This window comes from Periplaneta americana, chromosome 1 (assembly GCF_040183065.1).
Source record: "Periplaneta americana isolate PAMFEO1 chromosome 1, P.americana_PAMFEO1_priV1, whole genome shotgun sequence".
In the NCBI taxonomy this organism is placed as follows: Eukaryota; Metazoa; Arthropoda; class Insecta; order Blattodea; family Blattidae; genus Periplaneta; species Periplaneta americana.
In genome coordinates this window covers 176,784,923-176,799,197 of record NC_091117.1, presented here as the reverse complement: position 1 = coordinate 176,799,197, position 14,275 = coordinate 176,784,923, and the positions used below count along the sequence as shown (strand labels likewise).

Here is a 14,275-nt window from a genome sequence, read left to right as displayed (position 1 = left end):
TCTGTTGTCCTTAAGTTGTTTGCAACATGTCTAAGCTCATCATAGAAATGCACTTGGCAAACTGCCTTGAACTGTAGATTATATGAAGTTATATGATCCTTGGCCTTGAGTCTATCTGTCACTCAGATGAAACAACATACACATACATTACACTGCAGAAAGGCATTAAGCAGGAAATGTATCAAAAAAATTAAATGTACACAAGTTTCACAGGTTATTTTTTATGTTAACCTGTTAAATTTGTTGATCTTCGTTACTGTCTCAGCACATGAAAGGTTTAGCATACACTATTGTGTTAAACCTAAGGCTCTTACGTAATGAACTTTCTTACTTCTTGGTATAGGTGAAATCCACCTTTTCTTCAGAAACTTTTTTCTGTCTCCTATATCAGTTTGAAACACTTATTGCATATTAATGTGCTGGGTTTTGTTGCTCACAACTTGGAAAAATTCTTTAAAATTTTCCATTGTTGTTTCAGATTTTGCAGCCAACCATGCTCTCCTTTTCACATGCCCTCCCATAGCATCTGCCGATACTGTCCCTTTCCCATGGTATGATTCAAAGAAATACCATTCAATAGGACATGGATGGCCAAATGTCATGATAGTGCCAACTCACGTGAGTAGCGCTGCATAGGTACATACATTGCATGAAAGGGGAGGTAGCAGTAGGTACGGTAACTAGAACAGTTGTGGATTATTAATATGCTAAACATCATTGGGAAATTGATGTATATTCATTATGTACATCAAAATTAATTAATTATAGATGTGTGAGTAGTATGATAATTATTGTAAATCATTAAACATATTCAAAATAAGTTAGAAGTAAATAATTGTGAATAATTAAGAGATCCAAATGAATTTAAATTAAGTACATAATCATCGTTACTCCAATATAAAAATAAAGCACTTCTTACGTCTGTAAGTTGAATGATGACAAAACAAAAGCTGCTGAAATTAGTCCTCAGTTTCACGTAATTTTCCAAGCAATGTTGAAATCAAGAGTTATATTGCACACTGCCAACTGTAACTGGTCACAAAAATATCTGTCTGTCATGTGGGTCCTACATTTTGATTTCACAGTTTTCATTTGTGAGAATAACTGCTCACTGCTTCCACAAATTATGTTTATGTATACACGAGCAAAGGACATTGAATATTTCTTCTCTTGTGACAGTGCCTTTCAAAGGAACGAAGTCCAATAAATATTGTGCAACATTAAGATGTTCAACACCTCGTATATGGCTAACCGAGGTGTGTCTGCAAAATCTGTACTTTCATCACATACAAGTGAAAAATGTAAGAAGTTAACGAATTTTAGCATTTATCTGCCTAGATAGGCCATAATACATGTCTTTGATTCTTACATATTAATTTATGCATAAAATTAAGTTACATGTTCACTAAGTAGTTTCTTTGTGCAATGTCAATCTTTAAAAATATCTATTTTTATTAGTTTCAGAAAGGCCCTATGTACAAGCAAAACATTTAGCTCTAATCAATCAGTAAGTGCAGTATGGTTGGATAAAAGGTGTCAGAGTATTAGTTTATACTGATATCTTTCAGGTGCCAACTGCAAACTCATCTAAATATTTTCTCAGGGAAAACTAAACAGTTTTCTGGAAACTGTGTCAGATGGACATAGGGCCTTTCTGAAATAAATGATTCAAATATTTTTTGTTTGTATTGTAATGTAGATTTTTGAATCTGAAAAGAAAATTTATTCCATTGTTTATTATGGTGTTTAGGAAAGTATTTCCATGCCGAGCTTTATGATCAAACCAGACTTTGCAGCATGTAATTACATGTCATTATATGTGTCTTAACTCTTCTTTAACTGTAAGATGCTTGACATCGAAGTACCAATGTGTGACGTGGAAAAAAAAAAGTTGCATAAAATTAAATATTTACATAGGGAAATCTCACCTTGAATGCAGGTTGTACTACAATCAATGCATGTGTTTAATCCCACAAGAGTTGATTGATGAGATAACAATTTTTTTATTTAATTTTTTTTGTTGGATAAGACACTTGGATCTTTTAAGGATACATTTCATAAATAAAAAGCAATCCAACTATAGTTTAGATTTTTACTCTTTGGGTTGACATATTGATGATATCACTCTTTATTACTATCATGATTAAAATCTACAGCCTCAGCTGACCATTCATCTACACTGTTATTGGAAATATAATTATCTGACCTCTTTTGTTTGACTGACTAAACTAAATTAAAACATCAATGTAGATATTAAGTTACATTTTTTTTTTACAACTATTTCTACTCTCTTGCAGTTGCTGAAGGCACTGTCCAGATTTACATTATCTCACAGTAATCTTTGACGTACATCATTATACTTGATTCCAATTATGATTTGAGCTCGCTATAACTTTTGTTGTTGATCTCTAAAATTGTATATTTTCACTAAATGACGAAATTTTGCATAAAAATATTCGAATTGCTCTTCAATTAATTAATCAACTCTAGAGTCTAGACTTGCAGATAATGAGGGATTTATTAATTCATCGACCCAATTTAATGTTATTTGAGTACACATTATGTGTACCTAGATTAATTAAATGTATGTTAATGGTAGTCATGGTTGGATCCAACTAATCAGAATTGTGCTCAGAACTTCCAGTTGTTATCAAGGAACTCTAATCCACACTAATTTGCAGAAACCACTTTACGTGACCAGAAATTGAGTGTATGGTGTGCAGTGTTTTCAAATAGCTTCATTACCTTGTTTTTCAATGAAACCGTAAACGCAGACCAGTATGTTGAATGAATTTTCAGTTTCTTTTGTCAGGTGCACTAATTGGTAAGGTGTATTCCAATGACCCCACCACTGTTCAAGAGCTTCAACTTAACATGTAAACTGCAGGCAGAGGAAGCGCACTTCTAACACCTACTGTAGGCAATGTTTTGAACTGTTATGACTTGTAAGGTACATATAAAAACTCTTGCATATGAAGAGTTCGCGGGAAAAATGATGAATGTCACATTTCTGTTAAGGATTACATAATGATCTGATTGAGTCTATAACTGCAAGATGTAGTGCTGTTTCTATAGACAATAAAGGAAAGGATTATTGTATTCATGGTGATAATTCTTCTTTTTACCATTTTTTCATAAGAACAACATTAAATTTCGCAGTGATCCATTGAATTAGATAATGACACCAACCTTAAGAAAACTGTGACATTCATCGTTTTTCCCGCGAACTCTTCAGATGTGATTGTTTCATTGGGTATTCACCAGCAGTATTTTCAAAAGGAAACAGAATCAAGTTTTGCAGCACAATCTTTGCTTTCTCTTCTGTATGTAATAAAGTATTCTACAGCTGAAGTACATAATTAGGTTGAGTATTATCAGAACTACTTGATGTTCATTTTATGCTTGGAATAGCACAAAGTATAAAATAGGTTTGGAATGAATGGGGCTGTCTATTGCTTATCTTATAATAGACGGCCCCATTCATTCCAAACCTATTGTATTTCTGCTTATCGGTTTAAACCACCAACAAAATGAAAATACAAAGTATAAAGTCAAACAAATTTCAGTATTTAAACCCCTTTCAAGGCTGTGCTACCACCGCTGTGGTGTTGTCTGTCACTTGAAATGCATTTAGGAGGCTTGATACGAGTCGATCATGCTCTTGGTTTAGCAGGGATGTCCAGTCAATGTCAAATTGGTTTTCAATATTGGCGCCGTGCTGCATAAGCAGCAGAGCCACGTTCACTTGTTGGTTGGCGAGTGCTTTGTACAGTGGCGTAACGCCTGCATGATCAAGAGCATCCACACTACCGGTTCTGTTGCGTGATAGCCAGTCCACTGCAGGTACACATCCCACCTCAGCCGCCAAGTGCATTGGTGTACTGTCGACCATTGTGCAGTTCTGCAGTACCAACTTCTGCACACTCTCCAGGTTGCAGGTCCGTACTGCACTTGGAAGGTCCGCACAGTTGCCAGGTGTGGGGGTTGTATCAGTAACCTGTAAGACTACGATCTTTTGCCTCAGGACTTTTATCTTTTCTTCTAGCTCATCCACCTCTTGTTCCCATCTCGCGCGTTCTGCTTTGTGCCTGTCCTTCTCTTTTTGCAGCTCGTGTACCAAGTTCTCGCAGCATTTCTTCCCTGTAGGCATAACCTGCGTCAGAATCTGTAGCAGCAGCAACTGAAGTGTTGGTTCTCCCAGCCCTGACGTAGCTGCCAGTTGATTGCCAAAGTCAGCCCCAAGCACCGACATCTGGAGCAGTATCCTGGAAACGAGATGCGTACTTCAGTATAAAGTTAAATTGACTGACACGAAAAGAGATTCTAGAGTTTTATTATAATTGTCAAGTTGCATAAAAATGATCCTAGCAAAGAACCGAACTGCTGAAAACTGGTAAGTGAAATATGCACCATGTTACTGAGTAAGTTACAATACGCTTATAATTCTCAGTAATATCGTAGCAACAAGGCTCGCATCATGTATAGAATAGGTGAAGCAATATAAGAAAATAGACTCTTAGGTTTAATTGTGATATAAGTGATCCAAACAAAGTCTTGAAAGTGCTGAAAATTGTAACACTTTGTGAACACTAGTAGTTGTTTTTATGTTATTGTTATTAAGAAAATATTGTCATGCTGTAATAAAAATATTTTTAAATTTGTATTAAACCATACTTCAACCATCTTTCATAATTACCCATACAGAGAACTGATGAAAATGTAGAGGGGAGAACTTCTCGTTCACAAATTGGAGGTATATTTTAAGCTTTATTATTACTACTACTACTACTACTGCTACTGCTACTGCTACTGCTACTGCTACTGCTACTCCTACTCCTACTCCTACTCCTACTCCTACTCCTACCACCCTGTCCAACCTATGTTCAATGTTGTTATTAATGTCACCTGTGAGTTTTATTGAAATAAAAATGCTAATACTGTGATATGTATTAGATATTATACAGTACCTTTATTCTTTACTCCCTTTGGAAGTTGATTTATTATTGATAAGATTTGTGTGTGTGTGCGCGTGCGCGCAGAGAGAGTCTCTCTCTCTCTCTCTCTCTCTCTCTCTCTCTCTCTCTCTCTCTCTCTCTCTCTCTCTCTCTCTCTCTTTTTACGTGATTCGGGTCCCTCATATTTCGGATAGATGGCAGGACTGTGACCCATTTTACAAGTTGCACACCACTTCGGAGGACCATATTATGCATGATGCCTGTGAAGAGTTTTGTCATGTACTGGGGTGAGTGTATGTTAAGTGTAAGTGTAGTGTAGGGAATGGGTGAGGAGATGCTGAAGGGAGAAGGGGAAACCTGGTGCTGGCATGTAGCCTACTCCTGTCGAATAGCACCAAAACATCTGCCTGGCTTAACGCCCTCATCCAACGGACGAATCACTATCAACAGTGACATATTATGTCGTCCCTTCATATGAATTATGGAGAGATTCGAGATTTAACCCAGACATATTGGTGCACAATTTAGTGATTAGAATTTGTGCCCTGCCGTCTCTCCTAGTCTCGAGGTAGAAATTTTACAAGAAAATTTCACCGCGTATCAAACCCAGGCAGGCTAGTCTGGAGGCAGACATGCTACCACAGAGCTAACTCGGCGGACAGATGTAGAAGCAAACACAGCCAATCTTAATGTCATGTGTTTAGCAACTGAAAATTATTAAGATACATCGACACAGTGTGAGCAACTGTTTCACAAATGCATTACGTCAAGTCAAAGTACAGATCTGGTTTGACTGACGAACATCTATTGACGCAACTAAAAATAGCTTCATCTGAAGTAAACCCAGATTTTGACGAAATAATTGCAAATGTAAAAGAAAGTAATTGAAATGTTAGTTTGTAGTATTTGTTTACTGTTGCCTAAACTTCACATAAACTATAATCAGTATTTATCTAAAATTCAGCAATCCGCCACCGTCTATTCATCTCTCCATCTATCATTTCGTTCCGAACTGCTTGGCATTTTATGGTTCTGTGGGTTTCTTATCAAGTAGTTCAGCATTTCCTTGCCATCACTGCTTTAAATCTTGAATGAAATTATGACCACCCTTTGTGTGCCTACACTGCATGTAAGGACAAACCCAGATCCTCTTCTTCCTTTTTTTATTTCTTTTGAGCAGCACTCATAATCACCACACTACAGCAGCAACAGCAACTTGTTTAGACATGCACAATAAAATACTCGTAGTGGTGAAATATTCGAGGGTACCAATATGTTAATAATTTTCAATCATTATTGGTAACAATGACAATGTTCATAGCTTTATTTGTAGCAGAATTAATAAATAACATTGTTATACACACTTGAAATTACTTTTTTGTTATTAACAGTGTTTTAGTGGCAGTGTTTATAACAAGTTTGCTACTATTTTTCCTGTTGACCCTTTGCATCGATTATAGTGAGGCAAAGAGGCATGTGTCCATGAATTGTTTATGCTTGTAATTTGAAGTAATTTGCATGATATGTATTATCAATTTTTGTATATCTCAACCGATTGAATTCTTTATGCTTTTAAATTGAATTAACTTACTTTCTATGTATTACAATTTTATAGCTCAACTGATGAATAATCGCGTGGGTTTGTAAATTTAATAATCTGATTGGATATGCACTGTATACTTTTAGTTGAGCCACCAATGTAGTTTAGTCGGCAGACTCCCTGGTCTGCTGATCTGGAGCTGTGCTCGGGCTTTGGCTGGATCTCCGTTTGGTTTGATTGGTTAGTTTCTCCCAAGGTTTTCCCCAGCCGTGGGACTGATGCCGGGTGGTCTATGACGAATGCCAGGCCTCACTTCACTTCACCTCCGTTTGGTCTGATTATCTGGTTGGGTTTTTCCGAGGTTTTCCCCAACCATAAGGCAAATGCCAGGTGATCTGTTGGTGAATCTTCGGGCTCACCTCATCTCCCTGCATCTCGCACAAAATTGTAAAAAATTGAAATTGTAAAAATTGCAATTGTAATCTTGCCAAATTTTGACTTGTTCCACATCTTAAAGCTTCATTGCTAATGTAAGATCTATGGAATACAATAAATGAAATGAAATGAAAATTTTATTTTTGTGTTACATAACGGCATTAAGAAGTGTTTACGTCGAATTGTAATAGGAATTCAATCTTCTCAGTAGTGTAATTATAAACAAAACATTGCCCTGGTTCTGGGATTTTGGTAGTACCAGTGGTGGTGGTGGTGGTAGTAGTAGTAGTAGTAGTAGTAGTAGTAGTAGTAGTAGTAGTAGTCGTCATCGTCATCATCATCATCATCGGCATTTTCTCAGGAATAGCTACATGAATTGTCAGATGAAAATACATGTGTTCGAATCTAGATATAGAGGTTATCAAGTCTGCTGAAATTGTTTAAGTACAAATAGAATAAGACTTCTTATAATGCAAAATAATACGAAAATCATAAAAGTGCCCTGACGCCACCCACCCTCGAAACACAGACCCTGGTACCGCCAGGCCTGAAATATACCCCTGTTTAGGGTAATACATTACATGCAAAAAGTCTGTAGCATGTGCAGCTATAGTGAGAGAAGCGTGAACTACGCAACAAAGATGGCGCGCATGTTATTGTCAATTTGTGAAGGCCAGCGAAGTGTTGTGCGATTTTTGTAAAGGACATAACCCGAGTGAAATTCACAGGGACATGTGTGGCGAACCTCTGTGATTCGCCACCTTCTGGGGAACCGGTAACAGCTGCAACCCAGCAAAATGTCATAGGCATTGAACAGGCAATTTTGAACGACCGGCGGATCCAACTGCGAACCTTATCTCAGCAGTTCAACATTTCATACAGTGCGGTGTACAATATCGTGCAAGACACATTGAAATTTCATAAAGTTAGTGCCCGCTGGGTGCTTAAGAACCTGACAGACGACCACAAGGGCTAACGAATGATGACATGCTCGGACCACTTAAGGCGTTATGCTGCAGAAGGGCATGACTTCCTGAAAGGAATTGTCACTGATGATGAGTCCTGGGTGTAGTATCACTACGAAACAAAGCAGGCCTCTATGGAGTGGAAACATGCTACTTCCCCAGTATAGAAAAAATTCAACATGATGCAATCCACTAAGAAAGTGCTTGTGACACTGTTCTGGGATATGCATGATGTTTTGTTGGTGGACTTTGCTAAAACACGGGACCATTGTGAATGCTGCAGCCTACATTCAAACGTTGGTGAAGCTGAGACGTGACAAACGCCGTAACATTAATGCTGACAATGTCAAACTTCTTCATGACAATGCTCGTCTCCATGTTGCGGCTTCTGTTCGTGGAAAAATCAACACATTTGGTGCTCCTGCATCTACCATACAGTCCAGATCTTGCACCGTCGAACTTTCATCTGTTTGGTCCTATGAAGAAATTCCTGCCCGGCCATCACTTTGCGACCAGTGCAGAATGCAATCAACAGTTCGCAGAGATGGCTACACTCCAACCAAACGGACATCTATGAACAGGATATAGTGAAACTGATACTACAATACAAAAAAATGTGTTGAGAAATTTGGCGCCTATGTAGAAACGTAGCTAAAAGATGTCAGTTCATTTGTGTATTTTTTATTTTTGTTTACATATTAATTGTGCGTTACTTTCCGATCCATCCGCGTATTTATAGTTCGTGAGAAAAAATTAGACATTTGGTTAAAAAAATATAAATAAAAACACGATTTAATAAATTCATTTTTTTACAACTTATATTTCCTGATAAATCAGCGTCAGTATTCTTAAAAACTTAGTATCCTTATCCTATAAAAATTTCAGTAGGCTACGACATCTTCAGTAGTTTCTGAGGTAATGGGTCATTAAAAAGGGAAATTTAACATTGGAGATATACGGTAGTTAATCTCCTCTTAAATAAACTATTTTTCTTCCATTAATGGAAACTACACCATTTTATTTGTCAGTATGTCAGTTTATTTCACTAAACAGAAAAAGTCACTTAGAAAATCGGTTTCTTGATTTAGAGTAGGCTAAATTGATATTGTGATATGTAGATTTTGAATGAAGATTCATTGATTTTTACTAAAAATTATTCCATTTATGTACAGCATTTCTTGATAAATAAATTAATTCGTAGATAGGCCTACTGAATATGAGCAAAATCCAGGAGAAATTGTCACAGACGATATTACTCAATGTACTCTTTTGATATCAGCGATACTGAAAACATAATAATACTTACCTGATATTTTCGAAATTGATATTTCGCAGCATCACAATATTTTCTGTTTTTGCTTTTCATAATGAGAAAGTAAGATGAAAAACATCTTGTATTTGTAACAATTGTAGTCTCTTCTGAAGAGTGTTAACTTAATAATATATACCTGTATTAGCATTTTTATCAACAATATGTGTTTATTACTAACATACCTATGACGTAGTTGTTGTGTAGACTTCCAGACTCTCTCTGGTCTGTCCATGGACTTACAAAGTTGTTTTATGCTGGGGAGTCACCCTTTGACCTTTAGTGACGTCACGTTTCTTGGCGATTCATTTAAGACAACAGGAAATTATTGATACCAATGCGAAACAACTGAAGGACTTGATGGCAACAATTAAGACCTCCAGCTTTTGTTAAATCTAATTTGTTTTAAACATCATTCAATTTGCAAGAACAGATTTTCTCTCATATTTTATGCAGAGAGGTCATTAAAATTTTAATTGTCGATAAAAATATTGTCTGTAATATTATAGATTTTGTCATACAGAATAATATCTGTAATATTGACAATATTTGAGGAGAAAAACTCGCTCCGACGCCGGGGATCGAACCCGGGTCCTTGGTTCTACGTACCAAGCGCTCTGACCACTGAGCTACGCCGAATTCGATTCACAGCACGGATCGAATTCTCCTTCTTCAATGTTTCCCTTTATGGCCTGACTCCAAGTTAGGCATATATGTTGACGTATATGTCCAATGTCAACTGCCATTATACGAATTGTCAATATTACAGATATTATTCTATATGACAAATTAATAAATCTATAATATTCTTATAGCTAGCAGTTCACATGTCTGTACAGATTACTGTGCACTTAACTGCGGAATCCCGGCCAAATAAGTCAGCTGAGTGCGCTCCTAGTATAATGGCAGTTTACATTGGACATATACGTCAACATACATGCCTAACTTGGAGTCAGGCCATAAAGGGAAACACTGAAGGAGGAGAATTCGATCCGGTGCTGTGAACTGAATTCGGCGTAGTTCAGTGGTCAGAGCGCTTGGTACGTAGAACCAAGGACCCGGGTTCGGTCCCCGGCGCCGGAGCGAATTTTTCTCAAATATTAATTGTCTGTAATAATTAGGAATTATTAGGACTAGTATTGTCACTTTTCGCGCTTAACTCATATTAAAAGAAGAAAGGAGAATAGAAGTTATGTGTTGCGTTAATAACATAAAATACGAATACTATACATTACCCATAGACACCTGAAGAGAATAAAAATGTTGTCTCCGGCAGGGACAAATGCCTTTTCAGGAATGGACATCAGATTCTCCAGGCGGGGATGATCCTTGACATCCCCCTCCCCTTCAATTCGAATTTTGTATTTATGTAAACTTACTTTCACTAATTCGTCCGCAGAGTTAGCTCTGTGGTAGCGCATCTGCCTCCAGCCTAGCTGGCCCGGGTTCGGTTCCTAGCAGGGTCAAAAATTTTCTTGTTAAATTTCTACCTCAGGACTAGGAGAGATGAGACCTACTTCTAATCACTAAATTGTGCACCAATATGCCTGGGTTCAATCCCAAATCTCTCCGCAGTGCATATGAAGGGAAGATATACGTCACTGTTAATAGTGATTCGTCCGTCAGATGGGGAAGTTAAGCCTGCTATTCGACAGGAGTAGGCTACGTGCCGGCGCCGGATTTCCCCTTCTCCTTTCCTCACCATCATCATCCTCACCCATTCCCTACACTACACTTACATAAACACTTAACATACACTCACCCTAGTACACGACATAACTCTTAACAGATACACATAATGCATAACGTGGCCCGCCGAAGTGGTGTGCAATTTGAAAATGGGTCACAGTCCTGTCATCTATCCGTAGTATGCGGAACCCGAATCATGCAAAGTGACGTGGGTAGGTATTAGTCACACACACACGTAGACACATACTTTTCTAATTCTACTTCTAACATATATTATATTATATTATATTATATTATATTATATTATATTATATTATATTATATTATATTATATTATATTATATTATATTATATTATGTTATGTTATGTTATATTATATTATATTATATTATATTATATTATATTATATTATATTATATTATATTATATTATATTATATTGATTTAGTGCAAAATAAATTGTTTCTTGTCAAGTTGCAGGCAAAAGATGTGAACTAAATGAGTGAGCTGTATAAACAATTGAATGCTCTTTCATATTTAAGGGGAGGCAGAGGTGAAATTTTCGAACAAAACTGAAGAAAAAATGAAAATTTGGTTTTTTCCATTTTTATTATCTTTTATTTTCATATTCCGATGCTAGTTTTTGATTTTGTGCCCTTAAAAGTATGAAATTAAAACCAAGATAACTGTATTACTATATTATTCCCATAATAAACTAATACTTATCATTATTTATATACCTTCTCTTAACATATAAATAAAAAGAAATATTGAAAATTTCTTACAATATGGTGCATGGAGCATTTTATATCAAACGATATAAAGTTTTATAAAATTATTAATATTTACAGAACTATTGTACTTAGAAAGTTAAAACTTTGTATGTCCATTACTAATAACATGCTTAGTATCCATGATCAATTTCAAAGAAATCGGATACATTTTGTGGATTTTGAAATATTCACCTCTGCCTCCCCTTAAGTATAAAAATATAGGGGTGTCATTTGAAATTTCAAAGTGGGGGTGAAATCTAATATGCAATTACACCTGGTTTCAGACTTCCTCCTCAATATCTAAATTGGCGGGTTTTTTTAATTGAATTCAATTTAAATAATTAGTTATTTAGACTGGGAAGTTTTGAAATGAAAGCCCTGTATAGTTCTAATTGAAGGATAGGCAACTTTCTAGCGTGCCCGAATCTTTTATTGCAATATTCCGAGCTGACGGATAATTAACTATAGTGTCATAGAACTGTAATATGTTGGAGAAGTAAGTATGAAATGAATAGACTACAGTTTGTATTTTTTGTGTACTCGTAATTTGTGTCAGAATGTAATTCTGTATAAGCTTCAACTACATAAACTCTCAACGGTTTCATTTATAATTAATTGATGCTCCTTCATAGGAATGATTACGCACTTGAATCGCATGCTCTGGTCATAAGATTAGAGATCGCCGGGTTCTTTTCGGATCATTGCAGGCAAATCATTTTCCTGCATCTGAACGCCCAATAGACTTGTAGAAACAGATTATACTAATTATTTTATTTGCTACTTTCCGTATTTGTTCAACAATTCACGAATAAGATGTATAGTATAAAATGCTTTCACAGATTTCTTTTAGGCTGCCACAACGTAAATTATAACATTTCCACACTCGCTTGTTTGTTTGAAATGTAATAATCATGGAACAGATTTATATAAGATACGGTAAATATATTGTATGCATCTGAAGTCTGATTAGTGTAATATGTAGCTAATCGGCGATGTATGCAAATGAGGGGGGGAAAGGAACTGGCCACCCTACCCCATTATATCCTGGCCTAGTTGCCTCATAAGTGGTGCCATATTGGTATCACCTGTGAGATTCAGACCTATCTTCGGACGGTTGACTGAACAATTATATTTTGTATTATCTTTCTATATCACCATGTTTTCAGTTGAAAAATGCTATATTTGTTTTCCGTATTTTAAAAATATTTTATACTTTAGCACAGCGGTGCACAACCCGCGGCCCGCCACTATGTTTGCTGCGATCCGATAGTAAAGTTTCAAACTTGAAATTAAAAAAATATATATATTTGAACAGACTTACATTATTAATTACTATAAATTACAGCATTCACTAATTAGTAAGACATTTATGTAAATTCTATTTATTATTGGAGCATGTCTGCGGCCCTCCAAAAGAATAATTTTTTTTAAATATTGGCCCGCAGTATTCATAAGGTTGAGCACCCCTGCTTTAGCACATACTGTAATCATTTTCACTATATTTTTCGGTATGTAAAAAAAAAGAAGAAAAGATAAAACCTTAGAGAGTTTACCTCTATGTCATTGTAGGCCCTAAAATAAAATGTGATATTTATGGTCAATTTCTAAAATTTTACACGGACATACGAATAACCCTATTTTAATGGTATATTAAGTTCCTTCCTCTTAATTATAAACCTTCAACAACTTTCTTTAGCGATTCACCTACGTAGGCCTGTACCTATGTAGGCCTATGATATTTTGTGCGAGATCGTGCGTATTTGCTTGGTTTCCGCACAAAACCAATCCGCGGAGAGTGTAAAATTTCACATTCAGTATTCCCAACCTAACACACATAAAAATTTCCCTCTTCTTACAGTGACATATTGATTTTACTGCTTTAGGCTTTTAATATATTATTTTTAGAGACGTTCAATATAGTAATAATTATAAATTGGAAACTTACCACTGCAATTTCACCTAAATTGCACTGTTAATTATTGTTTTTAAATATTTGCAAAAATTAAACTCTACAACTCCACTAAAGTTATTGTATTCCTCATGCAAGTAACATTAAGGAAGCCGTGAAAAAATCAACAAGATTCCAGATGCCGATGTTATTACTGCAATATGTTATATAAATAATATTGTTAAAATATTTAAATGAAGAATAAATCATTACATAACCTTACCGTTTGTTTTAAGTTCGCATTTATAGACTGGGGGGGAAGACAGACGTATATCACGGCCTGCTGGAGTATAGTAAACACAGAAAACATTTCAAAGCAACAATGTTGAAGATAGATAATTTTGTTTTGCTAATTTGCCGTCATTGAACAGAAACCAAGATGGAGATTGCATTGCAGCTAATTAGAAATTCCTCTTTCAGGTATGTAATAAACGATCTTCGCACAAAATAATGTACGATACACGAGCGGTATGTTTTCTTTCAATTCTCGGAAATTAAAAAAGCTCAACTACGTTTCGCTTTTTCAGACTTTTCCTCGAACATGAAAACTTCAACATACCGCTCTTGTAACGCATATTACTATTTCTGCTTATTCGTGGATTACAAACAAAAGAGTAATGTTTATATCAGCCCTCTAGAGGAGTAAAAGTGAACTGCACAAT

General features: G+C 35.9%; 1 protein-coding gene across 3 annotated transcripts; it reads right to left on the bottom strand.

The window, feature by feature from the left end:
• Nucleotides 1-1,613: 1,613 nt before the first annotated feature.
• Nucleotides 1,614-9,505, bottom strand: LOC138704715 (uncharacterized). 3 transcript variants are annotated; one of them, XM_069832891.1, is made up of 3 exons: nt 9,390-9,421; nt 6,629-6,923; nt 1,614-4,265 (listed from the first exon to the last, which is right to left on the bottom strand). In XM_069832891.1, the coding sequence occupies exon 3, from the start codon at nt 4,250-4,252 to the stop codon at nt 3,581-3,583; it is 672 nt and encodes a 223-aa protein (XP_069688992.1). In that variant the 5' UTR covers nt 4,253-4,265; nt 6,629-6,923; nt 9,390-9,421; the 3' UTR covers nt 1,614-3,580. The 3 variants fall into 3 exon arrangements, with proteins under 3 accessions (XP_069688992.1, XP_069688984.1, XP_069688976.1); XM_069832883.1 differs by having other exon boundaries at nt 6,636-6,923; XM_069832875.1 differs by lacking the exon at nt 6,629-6,923 and having other exon boundaries at nt 9,390-9,505.
• Nucleotides 9,506-14,275: the final 4,770 nt, after the last annotated feature.

Excerpts from the sequence above, each read along its gene's own strand:
- LOC138704715 (XM_069832875.1), bottom strand. The coding sequence starts at position 9,439 with ATGGACAGACCAGAGAGAGTCTGGAAGTCTACACAACAACTACGTCAT. Across the intron at positions 4,266-9,389 it reads ACACAACAACTACGTCATAG|GATACTGCTCCAGATGTCGG; the intron begins GTATGTTAGTAA and ends TCTCGTTTCCAG.